Source organism: Mytilus trossulus, chromosome 6, assembly GCF_036588685.1.
Source record: "Mytilus trossulus isolate FHL-02 chromosome 6, PNRI_Mtr1.1.1.hap1, whole genome shotgun sequence".
NCBI lineage: Eukaryota > Metazoa > Mollusca > Bivalvia > Mytilida > Mytilidae > Mytilus > Mytilus trossulus.
The window spans coordinates 42,936,892-42,960,122 of record NC_086378.1 but is presented as its reverse complement, the minus strand read 5'-3'; the positions used below and the strand labels follow the sequence as shown (position 1 = coordinate 42,960,122).

Genomic DNA, 23,231 nt, shown 5'->3' with positions numbered 1-23,231 from the left:
TGTTTGTTGCATATTTATAAATGATTGTGATGGTTGATTATATATGTCAGTGAGACAGAAACCAAACAACAATGATAAGACAGGGAAATATAATGGACCTATTGCACATTGAAGATTGGCCATTGAACCATGAAAATGAGGTCAGATGATTATTTCCAGATAGACATATCGTCTGTTGTCTGCTCTATGGTCAGGTTGTTGTCGCTTTGACACATTCCCCATTTCCTTTCTCAATTTTATATACACCTTAAAATCATTCCATACACCAAATGTAGATGACCATGTGCTAAAAATATAATATAAAAAAAAAAAAAACTTAAATTAATCGTCAAAATGAGGTCATGGTCAAATAAAACATGCCAGACAAAATTGAACCAACTTTATACGACCGCAGAGGTTGAACCCTGAATGGTTGGGGCAAGTATGGACACAACATTCAAGCTGGATTCAGCTCTAAATTTGGATTGTGATTAAATAGTTGACACAGCATAGGTTTCTGATACAGAATGAATGTGTTCTAATGAACTTAAAATTTTTGTTTTCTCTTAGAGCAATTCACTATGCTGTTGAATATTAATCCTCTCAAAAAAATGTTTGAAGAAATTTTCTTTTTATTTATGAAATTTCAAATGAGAAAAATTGAATCCAATTTTTTAGCTCACCTGTCCCGAAGGGACAAGTGAGCTTATGCCATCACTTGGCGTCCGTCGTCTGTCGTCGTCTGTCGTCGTCCTCCGTCGTCCTCGTCTGTCGTCGTAAACTATTTCAAGAATCTTCTCCTCTGAAACTACAGGGCCAAATACTTTCAAACTTTAACTGAATGTTCCTTAGGGTATTTTATTTATAAATTGTATCCGAAGTTTTGATCTATCAACAAACATGGTCGCCATTGCTAAAAATAGAACATAGGGGTCAAATGCAGTTTTTGGCTTATAACTCAAAAACCAAAGCATTTAGAGCAAATCTGACATGGGGGTAATATTGTTTATCAGGTCAAGATCTATCTGCCCTGAAATTTTCAGATGAATCAGACAACCTGTTGTTGGGTTGCTGCCCCTGAATTGGTAATTTTAAGGAAATTTTGCTATTTTTGGTTTTTATCTTGAATATTATTATAGATAGAGATAAACTGTAAACAGGAATAATGTTCAGCAAAGTAAGATTTACAAATAAGTCAACATGACGGAAATGGTCAGTTGACCCCTTTAGGAGTTATTGCCCTTTAAAGTCAATTTTTAACCATTTTTCGTAAATCTTAGTAATCTTTTACAAAAATCTTCTCCTCTGAAACTACTGGGCCAAATACTTGCAAACTTTAACTGAATGTTCCTTAGGGTATCTATTTGTAAATTGTATCCGAAGTTGTGATCTATCAACAAACATGGTCGCCATTGCTAAAAATAGAACATAGAGGTCAAATGCAGTTTTTGGCTTATAACTCAAAAACCAAAGCATTTAGAGCAAATCTGACGTTGGGTAATATTGTTTATCAGGTCAAAATCTATCTGCCCTGAAATTTTCAGATGAATCAGACAACCTGTTGTTGGGTTGCTGCCCCTGAATTGATAATTTTAAGGAAATTTTGCTGTTTTTGTTTATTATCTTGAATATAATTATAGATAGAAATAAACTGTAAACAGCAATAATGTTCAGCAAAGTAAGATCTTCAATTAAGTCAATTTGACCAAAATTGTCTATTGACCCCTTAAGGAGTTATTGCCCTTTAAAGACTTTTTTCACAATTTGTTCATCATGTTGACTTACTTTAAAAAATCTTCTCCTTTGAAACTGCTGTATCAATTTCAGCCAAACTTAGGCTAAATGAGTTTCATAGTATCTAGTATAAATTTTATATTTCATTTCCTTGTATGTCAGAAACATAGCTCCTATGGCTAAAATAGAACATAGGAGAAAATGATTTTTTTTTTTGCTTTTGAAGAAAATAGGACGATCCAAAAAACAATTTAAATAAATTGAAAAGCCAAAATAATCATTGATGAGAGATTTAACCAAAAGAATTAAGGTGAGCGATTCAGGCTCTTGAGAGCCTCTTGTTTAATCACATCCCCCTTTCCCTTATTCCAAAACTAATCTAAATTAAAATTTCTAATGGAGTTTGCAACAATAACTACTCATTTAAATACATCATAAAATATTAAGATGTAAAAAAACTGCTTGTTATCACTGAATGGTAAAGATTATTTTAATTTATCAGTTGGTAGTAAAGAGTGAATATACTATATATTGTCTCTTAAAATTCAAGAGTCAATCTTAAATTAAGAGTAAATTATATGGCCTTCCAAATACCGTTTCGATCCCTAACATCACTGAAGAGACATATATTGTCGAAATCTAGATCTGCTGTACTAAAGAAATATTGACACCGAATGTTTGTGGCAATACATCGTAGCCACAAGTTAACAAAATTGTTTTTTCTGTGACGTATTAAATTTATATTCAGATCCAGTTTGTTACATCTTGTGATCAATTTTATTTGGCAATCGTCAATGGCAGTCAGCAGGGTTAAAGAACATCAGTTGTTCGACCTGTTAGTCAAATGCGTTTTGTTTAAATATACTTTTTCACTTTTTTGGTCTTTTGGAAAATGTTGTTTGTGCTGTTTTTAGACCCTTCTACAACGAAATTTGTTTGACATGCACACGTATAAAAATTGCGGTTTTTATCCAACGCAATCATAGGTTTGAACGTAGTTTTCAATTTAGACTGGTTTATATTTTTTGTTTGGGCATGTATCATGTTTTCCCTCCGGTTTATATGATCCGTTCATCCTATATATTGTCTCTTAAAATTCAAGAGTCAATCTTAAATTAAGAGTAAATTATATGGCCTTCCAAATACCGTTTCGATCCCTAACATCACTGAAGAGACATATATTGTCGAAATCTAGATCTGCTGTACTAAAGAAATATTGACACCGAATGTTTGTGGCAATACATCGTAGCCACAAGTTAACAAAATTGTTTTTTCTGTGACGTATTAAATTTATATTCAGATCCAGTTTGTTACATCTTGTGATCAATTTTATTTGGCAATCGTCAATGGCAGTCAGCAGGGTTAAAGAACATCAGTTGTTCGACCTGTTAGTCAAATGCGTTTTGTTTAAATATACTTTTTCACTTTTTTGGTCTTTTGGAAAATGTTGTTTGTGCTGTTTTTAGACCCTTCTACAACGAAAAATTGCGGTTTTTATCCAACGCAATCATAGGTTTGAACGTAGTTTTCAATTTAGACTCGTTTACATTGTATATTGTATATAACAAAGATTTTAGTTGATTCTAGACAAAGAAAGATAACTCCAATTAAAAAAAATCTTGCTATTGCACAATATTGTGCAATTAAATATTTCTTGCTTACTATTTCGGACAAAGAAAGATAACTCTAATTAAAAAAAAAATTGCTATTTCACAATATTGTGCAATTAGATATTTCTTGCCATTGCGCAATACTGTGCAATTGAAAAGACTTGCTATTGCACAATACTTAATATAATAATTTAAATCCTGATTTGGACCAACTTGAAAACTGGGCCCATAATCAAAAATCTAAGTACATGTTTGGACTCAGCATATCAAAAAACCCCAAGATTTCAATTTTTGTTAAAATCAAACTAAGTTTAATTTTGGACCCTTTGGACTTTAATGTAGACCAATTTGAAAACAGGACCAAAAGGAAGAATCTACATACACAGTTAGATTTGGCGTATCAAAGAACCCCATTTATTCAATTTTTGATGAAATCAAACAAAGTTTAATTTTGGACCCCGATTTGGACCAACTTGAAAACTGGGCCAATAATTAAGAAACTAAGTACATTTTTAGATTTAGCATATCAAAGAACCCAACCGATTCATTTTTTTGTCAAAATCAAACTAAGTTTAATTTAGGACCCTTTGGACCTAAATGTAGACCAATTTGAAAACGGGACCAAAAGTACAGAATCTACATACACAGTTAGATTCGGCATATCAAAGAACCCCAATTATTCAATTTTGATAAAAATCAAATAAAGTTTAATTTTGGACCCTTTGGGCCCCTTTTTCCTAAACTGTTGGGACCAAAACTCCCAAAATCAATACCAACCTTCCTTTTATGGTCATAAACCTTGTGTCAAAATTTCATAGATTTCTATTAACTTAAAACTAAAGTTATAGTGCGAAAACCAAGAAAATGCTTATTTGGGCCCTTTTTGGCCCCTAATTCCTAAAATGTTGGGACCAAAACTCCCAAAATCAATACCAACCTTCCTTTTGTGGTCATAAACCTTGTGTTAAAATTTCATAGATTTCTATTCACTTTTACTAAAGTTAGAGTGCGAAAACTAAAAGTATTCGGACGACGATGACGCAGACGACGACGCCAACGTGATAGCAATATACGACGAAATTTTTTTCAAATTTTGCGGTCGTATAAAAATAATCTTGTACACCAAATAAAGTATTGCATACATGATATACACATCTTTGGATACATTTACAGGAAACTGAAAGTTCTTTGTCATAAATTCTAATGACAAGTACTTCGGAGACCAATTGTGTTATGCTAGGGAGTGTCAAAGTAACCACTTTATTATAAATCTTTATTTGTCATATAAGTAACATTATACTTGTGACATAAACAAAAGTAACAACAACAATAAAATAACTGAGTTGAACACACACATATCTATATATATACAAGTAAAACTAACTAAGAGTCCCCTGTCCTCAGCTCTAAAGACTGTTTTATAAAGGAACCTGTTTATTTCACTTGGTTTATATTAGAAGGATTTAGTAGAATTACTAGTTTTTGTGTATCAGATAGATTTGGAAACATAGGATTATCTATTGCTATGTCATTAAAAAGTTTTATACGTAAAACGTTATTAATTTGACAGTGGAGGAGAAAGTGATTTTCATCTTCTAAGGTTTTACAAGTTGGACATGTTCTATTGTCTCGAGGTATTTTTAGATATCTGCCCTTTTCAATGAGCAATTCAAATCTTATTCTATATGACCATGTATTAAAGCTGTTGAACAACTTTTTTTCCTTATGCTCATATGATCGCAAAAAAAATCATGTACTGGTCGAAAACAATATTATTTATTTAGCCAACAAGTTGGGATGTTGTCTTTTATCTTTTCTAATGTCTTATTAACAAAGGTTAAAGTTTTATACTGTTGTTCACTTAGATATGCGACTTCAATAATTGTGTCTGTTTATTTCCTAAAGTTGAATATCAATTGTTCATTGATTTATAATTTGACAAAAGACAAGATTAGAATATGTTTTACTTTCCCTGCAAGCTTTTAAGTCCTGTATAAAATTATGCAGGGTATATTTGCTAATTAGGTCATTCTACTCTAATAATAACTATGTAATGCAAGAAATATTCTCTGAGGTTCAGCAACCAATACTAGAGTGAAGGATTGCAAGATTTGATACATGTACCATGATGTTCCATATTTCAGCTAGCTTTTAGTAACTGTGAGTATATCACATCCTTTATAGACTTCGGAAAATATAACCAGATGCTAAGCAGGGCGCAGCTTTATACGACCACAGAGGTGGTACACTGAACAGTTGGGGCTAAGTATGGACACAACATTCAAGCTTGATACAGCTCTGAATTTGGATTGTGATTAAATAGTTAACACAGCATAGGTTTCTGACACAAAATGAATGTGGTCTAATGAACTTTTTTTTTATTGCTTTTGAGCAATACGCTTTGCCTTTTGAATATTAATCTCCTAAAAAGAAAACATTTGTAGGAATTTTCTTTTTGATTTCTGAAATTTGAAATGAGAAAAATTGTACCCCCATGCAAACTCTTATTTACATCCTCCAATCCCACCCCCAATTTTTTTCACCTCCCCCTTTCCCTTATTCCAAAAATAATCTCAATTCAAATTTCTAATGGAGCTTGCAACAATAACTACACATTTAAACACATCATAAAATATTGAAATATAACATGACATACAGTCAAGGTTAAAATTAATATAGATTAAAAGTAATATCTAAAAATAAATTAACAGCTAATCATCTCAAGACAATAAGCATTTTTTGGAAAGTTTGCTATAGCTTGCTATATATAGCAATAAACTTTCTTAAGGCATCGGCCTAACCGGAAAAGAGACAGCCTAACTTACTTTAGGAAGTGTGTCCTACTTCTAGATAATGTAGTACTGGTGTTTGAAAACTAATAATAGAAAGATGCTTTTGAAATTTTGAGCTCTTCTATTTTAATAGCATACAGCTTGAATAAAAAATGTACTGAATTTTCATCGTTAAATCAAATAATTCAACTTCATTTGAAAGACGAACAAACACTACTTCGCGGATCTGCGCTACGCGGAAAGTAAAATCAATACACACACGAGAAATTACTGATTATTTATATTGCCGATTATTTTTTAACCAGAGGTTATAGTATGTTAAAAATCAAAATAGAGATATTATATAGTGTCTTTAACAGTATTAAAAGAGTAAAATTACTTTATTCAACTGGTTACGATATATATCAATTAAATTAATTTGCAATAAGTCTATGGAAAATCTAGAGGAATCTTATCCGCATCACCTCTCAACATTGTTAACATAACAAAAATGTTTATCATTGATTGGTCAGTTACATGTTGTGATGTCACTGCAGATCTGAGAATAATTGTATCGGTATTCTTCAGACATGCGTCAGATCCATATATGTGTGCCTCCAAACGGGAGTACTACAATCCCGGTTTCAAAGGTTTCCTACCTTCTTTCGGTTGAAGAGAAAATTAATAGCGTGTTTAAAATATTTCATGAATATGGTCCTGTGATCATTACTGAAAACCATGTGTGTCTGTCACTTACTGTTTTCTTCAAGTTTATAATTTATTATTGTTATTGAAACTTAAAAAAAAATCCCTTAGGGTTCTTTAGTAAATTCCTCCCTTCTGTTGGCCCCTCAAAATACAACTAAATAGACCCCAAGGAGAAAAAGAACCGAGCAAAAACTTTTTTTAGGAGTCTTAATAGCAATTAGTATAATTACGATTTTTGTTAAAGTCCGATTTCTAATGCCGAATATGTAAAAGGCCGAGTTTATTATAGTCCGAGTTTGTTGTGGGCCGAGATCAGATGAGATACCATGATACTTCCGAATCCATGATATCTCGGCCTATAACAAAATCGGACTATATCAAAATCGGACTATAACAAACTCGGCCTCCCAAAATCGGACTATAACAAACTCGGACTATACCAAACTCGGACTACTAGAAGAATATAAGTATAATGTTGGTTGTTGTTGTTATTGGAAATTAATTTTCAATTCTTAATTTAAACTGAATTTTTATTTTCAATTTATTAAATAATTTATTTTTGAAGGGGATAAAAAAAATACGTTAACAAGATTTATTTGAAAATAAAAACACAACAAAAATCGATACTCTCGGGCTTTTACATATTGAATAGAAATTTGTAAAAATCGTAGTATAAAGCGACGAAAAATGTTCATTCAATAAGACAAATCAAATTAATTAAATTTAGGTTGAGTCTGGTGTCACCCCACCTAACCCCTCACTTATTCACAGTTGAGATCTCCACCCATATACCATATATATTATTGTATGGGACAATGAAATAAATCAAATGAAATATAGAGGAACTCCAGAGGGGTCAGTCACCCCACCCATAAACCATATTTATTTTTATATGTGGCAACAAAACAAATCAAATGAAATAAAGTGGGTGTCCCTTTGGGTCAGCCCCAACCCCTCATGTCTGGGAACTTAGAAACTGTTGAGATCCTCACCCAAAACCATATATATTTTTGTATAGGGCAACAAAACAAATTCAATGAAATAAAATGGGAGTCCTTTTGGGTCAGCCCCACCCCCTCATGTCTGAGAACTTGTAAACGGTCGAGATCCCCACCCCTTAACCATATCTATTTTTGTATAGGGCAACAAAACAAATTCAATGAAACAAAGTGGGAGTCCCTTTGGGTCAGCCCCACCCCCTCATGTCTGAGAACTTGTAAACGGTTGAGATCCCCACCCCTAAACCATATCTATTTTTGTATAGGGCAACAAAACAAATTCAATGAAATAAAGTGGGAGTCCCTTTGGGTAAGCCCCACTCCCTGTTGTTTGACAACTTGGAAATGGTTAAGATCCCCTCCCCTTAACCATATATATTCTTGTACTGGACAATAAAACAAATCAAATTCAAAAGAAGGCAAGTCCCTAGGGGTCAGTAAAACTGTCGAGATCCCCACCCCCAAATCATGAATATCACTTTACTAGACCGGACCAATTTGTATTGGACTTTGCTTAATGTCAGGCGACCCGTGGGAATGACTAATTTTGAAAGCTTTGGTTGGGAGACTTCGTAGCAGCATCCTGTTACAATTATTTCTTGATAAAGTTTTTTTCTTCAAGTAGGAAAAAAAGGTAACCATGCAATCTACACACTATATCTATTTGAAATATTACAATCTACCGTTGCAAACTTTCCACAGGTGCTATCCAGCACTTTGATTAATACATAATTTTCAAGCAGTGTGAACATATAAATAATATATAGAAGTCTATAAAAAGGACCAACCAGCAAATTTACTATGTACTGGATCGTCTAGAATAGATGATACTATGCAGATAAGAAAAAAAAATATATATAACAGTATTCTTTAAATGCAATTTATACTGGATTACCTCCCTTACACTGCTTTTAAATTGTCTAAATTGTCCTTTAACCAGATAAACCATAGTTCCCACCCCACCCCCACCCCCCTTTTTGAAGTAGCGAAACTTGTGGTATAATTTCAGAGATATTTATACACTATTGACTAAAACACAAGTTATTGACTTGAAACTACAAAAATGCTTATTTGGGCCCCTTTTTGGGTCCCCTAACTCATAAACCTTTTGTACCATAACCCCCATTATCATTCCAAGCCTTCCATTTGTTATACAGAACCTTGAGGTACAATGGCAGAGAGATCCATACAGTTACACACAAGTTATTGTCTTAAAACTAGAAAATGATTGTTTTGGCCCTTAAATCCTAGACTGTTTGCTCAATAAGCCTTTAAAATAAGTCCCAACCTTCTACTTAAAAGGTATTAAACATTGTGGTACAATTACAGAGCAAATGAAATACTAATACACAATTTATTATTGACTGAAAACTACAAAAATCAACATTTGGGCACCTTTTTGGCCCCTTATTCTAAAACCATTGGGACCATAACCTAAATAATCAATCCAAGCCTTCCTTTTGTTATATGAAACCTTGTGGTACAATGGCAGAGACATCCATACACTTGCACACAAGTAATGGTCCTCAAACTAGAAAAATGCGTTTTTGGTCCCTTAATTCCTAGACTGTTTGCCCCTTAACCCTTAATATAAAATAAATCCAAATCTTCTACTAATGATATTAAAAATTGTGGTACAATTTCAGAGCAATTGAAATACTAATACAAAACTTATTGTCCTGAAACTAGATAAATGCTTGTTTTTGACCTCTTTAGGCCCCTAATTCCTAAACTTTTGGGAGCATAACCCTCAAAATCTATCCCAAACTTCCATTTTTTGGTTATAAACATTGTGTTATATTTTTTATTGATTTCTATTCACCTATACTAAAGTTATTATTCGGAAACCATCCGTCTTTGGACAACGCTGCCAATGCTGCAGCCGACAACGTGATACCAATTTACAACCAATTTTTTTTTTAATTTTAGAGGTCATATAAAAATTAGGTTGACACTTATCTATGCTTGAAGAACTTATTCTAACCTCTGAATACTTGTTTTTTTTGTTGTTGTTACACCTTGAATTGTGTTGTTGTCACATCCATGTATATCTCACATAGCTGGTTATTCTTATGAATAAGTATGCCAACTACATTAAAACCATATTTAAAGAGAATGATTTCCTAATATGGGGAAGAAGTCCCCAATAACAGTAGAAAAGTCAATAAACAATATTGGAAGAGAATAATTTCCCAATATTATACTGGGGAGTCACAATTTTCATTCATAGTGAAGTAAAAATTAATTCTTTATTCTGACCATTGGATCAAGATTTCATGATTGTATTTATTAAAAATACAATTTGTTATATGGTATAATTAATGAGATATAAACAAGAACAATAAGTAATTAAAGAACCCACGTCCCCACATTGTCATTGGAGAAATTAAATAAGTGTAAGAAAAAAAAATTGTATAAGAAAAATTAATTTCCTGCCAATATGCACATCTAAATAGTATGCCCTTATTATCTACAAAATTTCATGAAATTTTGTTGTGTGGTTTCAGAGGAGTTGCGATAACAAACTGTTGCAGAAGAACATTGAAGCAAATAAGTTCAAAGGGGCGTAACTCCTAAAAAAAAATAATATCGTAATTTCCCGTCAATATGCACAACTACATAGTATGTCCTTATCATCTGAAAAGGTTTCGTGAAATTCTGTTGTGTGGTTTGAGAGAAGTTGCGATGACAAACAGTTGCAGTAGTACATTAAAGTAAATAAGTTCAAAGGGGTGTTACTCCTAGAAAAAAATTGAATCACAATTTCCTGTCGATATGCACAACTACATAGTATGTCCTTATGATCTGAAAAGGTTTCGTGAAATTCTGTTGTGTGGTTTGAGAGGAGTTGCGATGACAAACTGTTGCAGTAGAACATTAAGGTAAATAAGTTCAAAGGGGCGTAACTCCTAGAAAAAAATTGAATCACAATTTCCCGTCAATATACACAACTACATAGTATGTCCTTATTATCTGAAAAGGTTTCATGAAATTCTGTTGTGTGGTTTGAGAGGAGTTGCGATGACAAACTGTTGCAGTAGTACATCAAAGTAAATAAGTTCAAAGGGGCGTAACTCCTAGAAAAAAAATTGAATCACAATTTCCCGATGATATGCACAACTTCATAGTATGTCCTTATTATCTGAAAAGGTTTCGTGAAATTCTGTTGTGTGGTTTGAGAGGAGTTGCGATGACAAACTGTTGCAGTAGTACATTTAAGGAAATAAGTTCAAAGGGGCAAAACTCCTAGAAAAAAATTGAATCGCAATTTCCCGTCGATATGCACAACTACATAGTATGTGAAATTCTGTTGTGTGGTTTGAGAGGAGTTGCGATGACAAGAAACAGGACTGATGGACGGACTGACGGACGGACTGACGGACGGAAGGGTCAAAAACATTATACCCTCCGCAACCCGTTGCGTGGGGTATAAATATGACCCAACTCAGTAACAGTTATTGACAGAGGATTTGTTGATTAGAAAAAAGATATATGAAAGTTCATATGTTTGGGGGTCTATTGGTGTAAGAACTTTAACAAATGTATCACTAGTCTGTCAACACTTAAGTTTTGGGTTTGAATCACCCACATGGCAGGTGAGCTCAACTCCAATCTTAATTGACTAGGATTGTCAGTTTTCATACAGAAAGATGTTGCTTCTCTCTGGGCACGTGATAAAAGGACTTTAGCATATGATAAAATGACTTTAGCACGTGATAAAAGGACTTTAGCATATGATAAAATGACTTTATCATATGATAAAATATTTATGTGTTTGATTCCATGCCATATACTCTAATCAGAATGACAAAACATTACACAAAATCTTTTAATATAAATAAAATCCTTATACCATTTAAAAATTATATCACATGAAATCGGCATTTATCACTATAAACATGTATAATCAACATAAAACATGATAAATTTATACAAATCTAAAATAATTGTGACATTTCATAACCATTAAAATCTTTACGATCACATGTAAAAAAACAACATTATGTAAACAACAATTATGCCATATCAAAACTATAATGCAATATTTAGTAGCTCTTGCCATTCAGATCAATAAAGATTCAAAACGAATATATGTTGACTACAATATTGAAATAACACTTTCATAAAAAAAAATTGCCAAAACCCCAAAAAATTCTATGTTGTGCAATGCATTTTTGAATTATCAGACTATTGATTACTTGCTTTATGAAAAAAATGTATATCAAGTAAGAAAATCTAAACAATATACTGATAAATTTGCAACTTTACTGTGGATTTTTATGAATATTCAAGGATTTCGTAAAAAAATTAATTTAGACTCCATCAAAGTACACATGAACTTTAGACTTGTATAAAGACTTGGAAATAACCATGGAATCAAATATCTACGAAATTATGTAATTTTTCCTCAAACCTTCAATATTTTTTGTCCATGACAATAAGCGAATCCACAGTTCTCACTTTTCTTATACTTTTTACCTGTAAATTTATACTGTTCTATTTTTGTAGTAACAAGTTACGTAACAGGTTGCAATCCTAGTGAAACATTTAACATAATGATAAGGAAAATTTAGCTTAGATGACTTATGCTTTATGATACAAACTGGCAGTCATTATATATTTAGTAAACAAGAGTTGACACATTAAAATGTCTTGCCTGCTTACATGCAACACTGTATATCTCAAAGTTTGTGTGCGTTTAATTTTCACTGTAGGCATTTAACCCTGAAAGTGTCAATGAATTGTACAAGGCAGTAAAATATGAACATTAAACATAAGGGAGATCTATCATCTCCTTCAAAGGCCTTAACAGCAAACTAAACCTGATTAAAAAATAACTCAATATGCAGTATTTGAACAAAATGCATTTTTAACAAAGATTACATACCTCAAAAAATCATCTGGTATATTGCAATTCTTATGAATCCATATGCCATATATTTTAGTCTTATAAATAACTTGGTAATGTATAGAAAACAAGAATGCGTCCTAAGTACACGGATGACCCTATCGCACTATCATTTTCCATGTACAATGGACCGTGAAATTGGGGCTAAAAGTGTAATTTGGCTTTAAAATAAGAAAGATAATATCATAAGCAACAAGTTTACTAAGTTTCAAGTTGATTGGACATCAGCTTCCATCAAAAACTACCTTGACCAAAATCTTTAACCTGAAACTGCCACTTTCATTTTCTATGTCCAATGGACCGTGAAATTGGGGCCAAAAGTCTAATTTGGCTTTAAAATAAGAATGATCATATCATAAACAACAAGAGTACTTAGTTTCAAGTTGATTGGACTTCAGCTTCATTAAAAACTACCTTGACCAAAAACTTTAACCTGAAGTTGGACGAACAAACGGACATACGAACAGACGAACGAACGGAGGCACAGACCAGAAAACATAATGCCCCTCTACTATCGTAGGTGGGGCATAAAAAAAAAGTAAACCTAAACACTGGAATGTAAAATTAGGGGATAAGTCTGAACAAAATATACTTGTTACAAGTGATTACATATACATAAGTATTATTAGAGAATTCATAAGTTAACAGATCGTTTTGCCTTTAAACAAATGACGATATATAAGAAAATATAAGAATTGCAGTGTTGTAAATCAGCAATTAGAAACAAGAACCTTATTAAGACACAAACATCAAAACACATCTTTACATCATTTAGTACAGAATGGAATCTGCTTATTCAAATTACATATATCGGAGCATTAATTTCTTATGATACACTAAATTAAGCAAAAAAATAATAATTTAATATCATTGCAGTAGTTGATTCAGGTCTCACAACACATAAAAATAGTCAAAACAAAAACTATTATAAATTCTTACATAAAACATGCAAAAATCGCAATATCCAAACAATTTGCAGTACATGTCTAATTCTATGGAAATTTATCCCATTCCCTTTCCGAACCATTGTATAAAAAAAATTTAATCAACGTGTGGTTGTCGGTGATCTCGAAAGATCATTGGATAATTTTAAGGGTCATAACCTTTTTAGCTAACTGGATGAATAAAAATATGCCAACAGGTGTTAATAAAATTGACAACTTCGTGGAATGTGAAAGGCACCTGAAGGGGATTTTCGTTTAAAAAAAAAGATAATTTTTTAATCATAAGAGAAACAGATTCTTACATAGTTACTCGTGAATCATCAGATTTATTCAGTCTCGATAATTTAACTATCTTGATTGGATAAATCCGATAATCCACTGGTATCAATGTAAGAATCTATATTTATCAATGCACTGAGGTGCATAACTGGTTACAATTATTGTAACAAAGATGGTCTTAAAAGAATTCTCTTCCACAATTTGCGACCTTGACATTTAAACATACTTTTAAGGTGGATCATCACTAAATATTTCCTCCGAATTTTCATGTACTTTGTCAAAATATATTTTTACAAAGCTTTTTTCAAAAGTATAATAAAAAGTATAGGTCACCATGCTATTTCTAAGCTGCAAGTTGAGAAAAATTACCCAGTTCTACATAGATAATTAGTACTTATAATATTCTTTTCGGAAAATAAAAAGCTCAAACTTGTTTTCTTGCTACTTGTGGAAAGGAATACATTTCATAGTCATTTCTTTACAAAAAAATAACAGTTATCTCCCTTTATATGGTTTAGTTGAAAAATTAAATTAAGCAAAACAAATATTTGAAATTTGTAAAAATAGTCTATATAGTACAATAAATCAATTATTTTTCTTTTTACTTTATTTGTGCAAACAGTGTTTCACATAAATTGCCGCTCTGTTTCAAAATTTGAAGATTTAAGCATTTATTTAGATTCTAAAACATTGAACAAACCTTAATTATATATAATCAGTAAGTGTAATTTATGGATGAACAGATATTAAAATGTAAATATTGAAGTTCCAATTTAATTTAAAGAATTCCTGGAATAAAAAATAGAGATTCTAAACAATTGCAGACCTTCTTGTATCATGTATATAGTAATGCTTACAATATGACTGATTTATTAAAAATATCTGAACATAACCAATAAGAGTGGTGAAATTATTTGAAATTATTATGTATACTGCAATAAAATAATTTCATAGTACATGTATATAAATTTTTAAAAAAACTTGGAAGACTAAATAAACATAAACATTAGATTTATAAAAAAAAAATTATGTATAAATATCAAACTTACATACATTTGCACTACATGCAGTTAATTAAGGGATATACACACAATTCTCTCACAAAATGAATGAACTATACTCATAAATAAAGATCTGAACTCTGTTTTGCTTCTGTTGATGCTTATCAGCTATTTTTTCTATTCTGTTTTGTCAAATGTTTACTTCTTTTTAATAATGTTACTAATTTCCAGAAGACTTCTGTGGGTGTTGGAGTCCTTACTATTTCACCTTTATTTTTATTTGGATAAGCACAATCTTCTAATAGTTGTTTAAGTTCAGCAGCAATTTCTTTTGGTGGGTAGAACAGAAGTCCTGTGTAAAAGTTGTGTGCTCTGGGAATAAAAACGTCTTCACAAACATTCTGAAAGAAAAAATAGCTCTTCGAGTTACATTAAACATTGTTAAAAGAAATAATCAGACTCCTCATTTGCAAATGGTTACCTTAGCAAATGCCAAAATAGTACAAAGTGTTGAAATACAGATGTCCATATTAGGGTATTTTATAATAGCCTAGGTGCCATACAGATAATCTTTTTGCAATATTCACACAACCTCCAATACTAGTATAACAAACTCATGTATTACAATATAACCAATTATAAACATGTACATTTGTACATTTACCATTGCTGATATTTTCTTTTCAAATTATTTCTTCATATACATATGTACACCCACTTGTGTAATAAAATATATTGTATTAGTTTACAGCACATATTCAAAGAGGGTGGTAAAGGGGGGGTTGCTTGTACGAAAAAAACGTGAAATAAGACATAATTATAAGAAATAACCCTTTACCACCCACTTCAAAGCTGTTTTATTTAAGTTGAAGTACAATGTAATAGATTTACATGATCAACAATAGTAAAGTTAAGGTTGCAATAATCAATTGGATATTACAAATATGACACAAATATACTTAGCTAATGAGAGTGTTAGAAATCAATAGTTTTTCTGATTCATAATGTTTATGTTTTATATCCTTATGTCCTTAAATTTGTTTGCACAGCAATCAGAATTCCCATATCCCTATATAGCTAAAGACCATAGAAAAAAGAGGTGTGAGAAATTTAAACACTAAGAAGTAATATCTAGTAGGTAGGTTATCTTTTCTTTTACATACATCATACATGTACAATGTACATGCATAAATATTCAGCCTGTGAAGTGTTGGCTTAAATTTCTTGAAAAAAACTTACTTGAATTAAATACATGTTTTCCAAAATCAGAGCTAGATTGGAGAAGTATTGTTATCAAAATTGTGTATGAAAGCTTAATTTTCTGATGATAGTTTTGAAGCTTATCATGGATGTATGAATTAATGTAGGTGTAGAAAAGTCAATACAACTTTTTCTTATAAGTTGCTTCAGAGAAATGTGGTATCTGCAACTCCTCCTTAAATTCTAATACTGAATATAAATGTATAGAAATTTTCTCAGAATCTTTAACATATAATACTATTTATGCACACCTCCTCTTTTCTTTCAGGGTATTCACAATATACAATGTAGTGTTAAAGTATCACTTCAATTTTTCTTATTTATTACCTGTAAATTATTATTGGTTCTCTTAGGAACACACTTTTCTTTCTCTAAATCACACCATCCTCGACAATCAAAGAAATCACATTCTTGGTGGCTTTTACATTTTGGATCTCCTAAATCTTTCATCATTGATGTGTCGTAAAATAAAGAGTCAGTATCAATTATTTTTACTTGCTTTTTAGAATCTAATCCAAAGTTTTCTTCCTTTACATCACAAAAATGTAAAGGTTCATGAAAATCTATGTCTAATGACTGACAAATGTCTAAAATTTGCAATGCTATGCTTGCACGTTCAACCCAGCCTCCTTTCTTAGCAGTAAAAATGCTTGGAGATGAATTGAGATTTTCACCTGATGGAGCATACTCCGTCACATAAACTCCTCCACATGTTCCATAGATCTTTGGAATAAAATGACTATCCTTATTTACCGACATGAACAAGTATTCATCTTGGTTCAATAGTTTCCATAAGCTTTCTATGACAACATTGTCAGCACCAGGGTATCTGGCACTCTTCACAAAAGAGGTGAAATCCATTTCCCATAGTTTTTCAAAAATGTCTTTGATACTTCCAATGTTTACTTTTGTTGTAGAATAAATAAGATCATTCATCAAAGTTTTTGCAATGTTTAAACTATCTGCAGTCAGACTTTTATTACCATGTGTACCTAAATTCAATGGTTCAAAATGATGTCCCTCCCACCTTTTGGTTTTGATTACAGCCTTCACATTTTTGCCTTCCTGACACCTTCCATTACATTGTGCGAGCAGAACTACCTTCCCTCCTCTGTAGTTTGCACATTTTTGGAATATAATGTCTTTAGACTCACAGATTGCTTCACATAATCTGCCTTCAATTCTATTACTTTTGTAGTCCTCACACTGTAATTCATAAACGATAATTTAATCTAAGTCTTCAGCAATAAAAGTAAACAATAAGTCAATAGCTGCTTTATCATTTCATTGAACATTTTTCAAATTTAATAGATTGAATGACTGGACTCATCTGAATAAATTTTCAGTGTGAAAACTACTTTTACATTGCCGTATTGCATTTAAAAAGTCACTATAACTGGTTTATTATGATAACTTATCCTTGACCAAGAAATAGCAGCATATTTAGTAATATTGTCTAACCAATATAAAATATACTTACAAGATCTTCTATGAAATGCAGTGACTCCTCATTTGAACATTGATTTTCCTTTACTGTTATCACTACAAGACTTATAACATAGACCAAGGAAATAAGTAATGTGGCACAAATGGATGTCTTGATCAGTCGGTTTAACCTACATCTTATTATTCTCATTCTGCATGGTCTCCAAATCTGCAAAAGATATATCATTATATGTATTTCAGAATAACTATGTTAACAGCTAACATGAAGACTTCTGTTTTCTTCAACCTGTGTTGCAACTATATAGCAACTGAAAAGTCAATGAAACAATAAAAAATATAGCTATTGTATAAAGTCTAACTGAAATAAGACAATGATGATGCTCAACAGATCTGATAACTGAAATGAGCAGGCTCAGCATATAAACTCTAAAATACAATCTCAAAATAAAAAGCTTCCTTAATAGAAATCCATCAATAATTTAAATTTTTATCACCAAGTCTAAATTGATTTATACATTTTCCAGTCTGTAGTTGCTTGACAATATTTTTTTTTCTTCAAATTAATTGAAACAAATATAAACTTTAATGAAATCGATTTTGTTTCTTGTAAAATGACAAGAGCTTGGAATAATACTTCAGCCCTTTAACAGCCACATTGTCTTACTACATCTTTTAATATTTCTTTTCATGGCCATGCTCACAAATGTCAAACAACTTGTCAAGAACATATATGCTTATTTATGTACATGTACTAGGTAAAATTTACTGATCAAAGTCTCAGAAGTGGCAAAGTTAATAAAAGGACAATGATAAAACTTTGTTTCAAATTATAAACTAGAGTCCACTTTGTTTCCAATTATAAACTAAAGTCCACTTTGTTTCCAATTATAAACTAGAGTCCACTTTGTTTCCAATTATAAACTAAAGTCCACTTTGTTTCCAATTATAAACTAAGGTCCACATCTCTTAGCACATAGGTATATCTGTGTTTAAATTGTCTATTATTGGAATACATGATATTGATTTTGTCTATAGATTTTCAGCACTTACATTGACTTATTCTGTATAATTTGTCTTTTAATTATTCATTAGCTTTTACTAGTGAGGTTTCTATCTTGATGTAGAAAAAAAATTTACTGAAAAAATAAATTACTTTAATTATACTGTAATTATTGTGTTTTAGATGAAAGAAATTTCAAGTAAGTTTCAAGTAAATTTCAAGAGCATGTTCATACAAACCAACCTGAAAACAGGCAATTTTAAGATACTTTACAAAAAATAGATCATCAATTTTTCTGATTAATTTTTATTAGCTGATCAACTAAAAGATCTAAAGATTGATTAAAAAAAATATCCTTCAAGAAAACCAGACAGGAAATAAAGATGCTATCCTGAAGACATGAGCTATCTTATATGAATCCTCTCCTCCCAAATAAAATCTTCCCCAAATATCTCACTATCAAAACTATTGCAGGATTTGAACAAAAATATCTGGATTGTATTTAAGTTACATCTTACAAAGTCTACCCAATTATTTTGCAAACTGGTATTAGGGTTGTCCAAAACTTGCAGTGAGGTGAGATTTTTTTGGCACCAAAATTTTATATGTTTAACAATTTAAACAAGAAAACTAAACAGCCTGATTTATGTACAAAAGAGGGACGAAAGACACCAAAGGGACAGTCAAACTCGTAAATCTAAAACAAACTGACAACGCCATGGCTAAAAATGAAAAAGACAAACAGAAAAACAATAGTACACATGACACACCATAGAAAACTAAAGAATAAACAACACGAACCCCACCAAAAACTAGGGGTGATCTCAGGTGCTCCGGAAGGGTAAGCAGATTCTGCTCCACATGCGGCACCCGTCGTGTTGCTTATGTGATTACAAATCCTGTAAATAGTCTAATTCGGTAGGTCAAATTCATGTAAGGGAAGGGGATTGTAGTTACGACGTAAGGAACATATCCGATATCATTTGTGAAACGGTTATTCCATAACGGTCAACCAACTCGTGATGGCGTCAGTAAAATTTATGAAGGGATGATTTCAACTTCACCATTTGGAACTCTTGGTTTAATAGCTTCCTTGTGAGCAGTAACCCTCTATCAAGAAAATCATGATAGGAAATGCAAGCACGGGAATATCGTATCAATTGGGATATATATACCCCGTATGCAGGTGCTGCTGGAATGTTGCTACTTAGAAATGGAAAGTTCACAATTGGAAAGCTGAAATCATCTCTTTTGTCGTAAAGTTTTGTCTTCAACCGACCCTCATTGTCAATTTCTAGATGTAAGTCAAGATATGAAGCCGACTTAACTGTATCTGTAGTATCCTTTATCTCCAATTCTATGGGATAGATGCGATCCACATAGTCACCAAATTTTGAATATAAAATAATGAATGAAAAACAATTATGATATACAGCAACAAACAACATGAACAACAACCACTGAATTACAGGCCCCTGATTTGGAACAGGCACATACAGAATGTGGTGGTTTATACTAAAAAAAATGTAGTTTGAAGGCAAACCAACCTTCCTATAGCCTTGTACAGTGGTGTAGCAGTACATCATTAGAATAAATAACAGCCTGATACTACTGAAGAGGTTGAACCCTAAACAGTTGTTGCAAATTTTGACACAATATTCAAGCTTAATTCTGTCTGAATTTGGATTGTGATCAATTTTTTTACAAAGTATAGGTTTCTGACACAATAAATGTCAAGATCTTACCAATCTATTGCAACACTGTGCAATTAAAGAGTATTCTTGAACATGTTGAAAATTAAAAAAAAACAAACTTTTTGAACCCCCTTTGGAGCAATTACCCCACACTTAAACCCAGCCTTTCCTTTGAAGTATAAAACCTTGTTATACGATTTCAGAGAGATCCATATTCTTAAACACGAGTCATTGTATGGAAACTAGAAAAATGCTTGTGTTAGGCCCCTTTTTGGTTTCTAATTCCTGTATAAATTGGGCAATTATCCCCAAACTCAATCACAGCCTTCCTTTAGTGGTATAGATCCTTGTGGTACAATGTTAGAGAGATCCATACAATTACACACAAGTAAATGTCCAGAAACTACAAAAATGCTAGTTTTTGGCCCCTTTTTGGCTCTTTCCAAAACTGTTGGCACCATAACCCCTAAAATGAATCCAAACCTTCTACTTGTATTAATAAACATTATGGTACAATTTCTGAGCAATTGAAATACTTATACACAAGTTAATACACAATGTATACTGAAAGTAGAAAAATGCTTGTTTTGGGCCCCTTTTGGACCCCTAATTCCAACAGGGTGATGACCATCATCCCTAAAATCCATCCCAACCTTTTCTGGTGTTGAATCTCTCATTAAATTTCATAGAGATCTCATCACTTTAACTAAAGTTATTGTGTGGACACCAAATGTGTCTTCGAACAACACACATGACGACGACATTTTGACATTGGTACAATGTAAAAAATTTTGAACACATGCAAATTATTTAATTAAGACTGCAAAGATAAAAATAGTAATTTGCAATATAACTTGCACGACTTTAAAATTTCAAAGGTGACGACAGTAAAGATGTTACAACAACTGCGTGGAAAATTTCCCAATAAACCGCCCTAACCGATCTTAGTTGGTATATATAAATATTTCAAATTTGACAACGAGTAAATATACGTTAATAGTGGGTCTTCACACGGATAGAAACAAGCGCCTGTGAATATAGCACCCTGTACAATTTAAACTGGTATAATTTTAAGAAATCCAGTACAGAAGCCTGAGTTACTTCAAACAAGTGATGGTAGGTAAAATCTTTCCTGAGCAAGTCTGTCAGCCCTCGACCTACATTGTAGCTGCGGAACCGTAGCTCTTAGGTACATGTACATTTTTTTTTTTTTAAATAAATTTTAAATAAAGTGAAATATTTACAATTTACAAATAAAAATAGTTTATTGGCACTAGTTAACACTATTAAAATAATTGGCAACACATTTTTTACAATCATTGTTAAAAATCGTTTTTCTTTTATTTTCAAGTTATAAAAAAAACTTGATCCCTTATTCATGATATTTATTTTAAAATTATATTTTATTTTTTTTCTCCTCAAATATACAAAACAATAGTTTACATTAATATCTATCCTCCTTAAATACTAACATATCTGTACAGGTAAAATCAAATTTTAATTAAGCTGGTACAGATTGATTTACGACCTTCCACCTGGATATTGCACAGCAGGTGTTTATTACACTGGGACAACTGTCCGTCTAGTCTGATATCTAGACGGATTAAGGCATCCATAAAATTAAGTCCCTACACGTACTGTACTTCTGTTATTTTAAATTTAATAATAAAATAATAACATAAGGACCTATGAGCTACGGTTCCGCAGCTACCCTTAACCAACCCTCGTTGTGGTCTATATTAAAAAAAAATTGTGAAGGAAATGTTTTTGATGTCAGACTGTCAACGTATATTTGTTCCACCAGAGACATATAATATGTCTCTGGTTCCACCAAACAGAAGTTCCAATGGAAAGTTTGTTATAAACATTGACATTATTGTTCCTGTTGGAACAAATATTCTATACCATTTATTCCGTTAGGAACATATATACTGTAATATTTATTCCTGTGGAAATAATATATTCCTGAATATTTTTTCCTTTTGGAACTTATATTATTCCGTGACAGGGCTTGCAAGTGCTGTCACTTGTGCTTTTGTTAAGATAAGCTGGCTTACCAATATATAAGATCTTTAGAATATTAGGTAAAATGATATACACTCTCAATAAAAATAAAAATGCCACATCGAGTAATAATAAATGGGAAATAACTCTAATGTTTTTATTTATATTTTTTATGTCACGGTCAAATAAATGTTTTCAAGAGTGAGATCTTTAAATCAAAATCAAGCGTCTATGTGACAAAAAATTGTCTCCCTTGGTTGCTGATGCTGACAGGTGCCCGATGATGTTGAATTTAAAAAATCTCTGGTTTTAAGCTGATTTTAAGTAATTATTAATACATTGTATGAGCAAGGTGATATTCAATACACAAGACAAAGTTCTTAAAAATAATTATTTAGGGCTAATTATTGTCTAATATTGATTTTTGCATAATTAAGACTATACATGTACTACACACCAGAGTACACACTAACACAGCTACAGTCTACAGTAAATATTGTACAAGAGTCAATTGGCTGTCTATGGAGGTCATCTTGATGGATTATATATGTTGTCTAGTCGAAATACACTCGTGAAATGATGACATTTTATACTAAGTCTATGAGAATAATCTGAAGTTTATATTATAACACTCTTGAAATGAGTCTTCACATTCATGTAAATCACGTTTTGAAAGTTATCTTAGAAATATTTAAAACAAAAATATATTTGGAACTATAAATTGAAAATAGAAATACATCTAAAGTGGGATTAATTAATTAAACCAGTTAATCAAGTGTACAAAATGTATATCAGCCTTCAAAATTATGCCTCAGTTTTCACATATTATATTTGGGTCCTACTAAAAAGCGCCTGGGAGTGCCTCGGTGAAGAAAAAACCGTCTGGGGAAAAGA

At 31.8% G+C, this 23,231-nt stretch overlaps 2 protein-coding genes across 2 annotated transcripts in view; one reads left to right on the top strand and one right to left on the bottom strand.

Annotated features, from left to right (window-relative positions):
* Positions 1-12,697: 12,697 nt before the first annotated feature.
* LOC134721382 (divergent protein kinase domain 1C-like) lies at positions 12,698-22,509 on the bottom strand. The gene is made up of 4 exons (XM_063584344.1): positions 22,391-22,509; positions 17,674-17,847; positions 16,521-17,399; positions 12,698-15,334 (listed from the first exon to the last, which is right to left on the bottom strand). Exons 2-4 carry the CDS (start codon positions 17,827-17,829, stop codon positions 15,098-15,100), a joined length of 1,272 nt encoding a protein of 423 aa, XP_063440414.1. The 5' UTR covers positions 17,830-17,847; positions 22,391-22,509; the 3' UTR covers positions 12,698-15,097.
* LOC134721381 (uncharacterized) overlaps positions 22,505-23,231 on the top strand; it is a 26,765-nt gene continuing 26,038 nt past the window's right edge. Inside the window, exon 1 of the mRNA XM_063584343.1 lies at positions 22,505-22,661. The gene's annotated coding sequence lies outside the window, so the exon portion shown is untranslated. The remainder of the gene's footprint in view (positions 22,662-23,231) is intronic.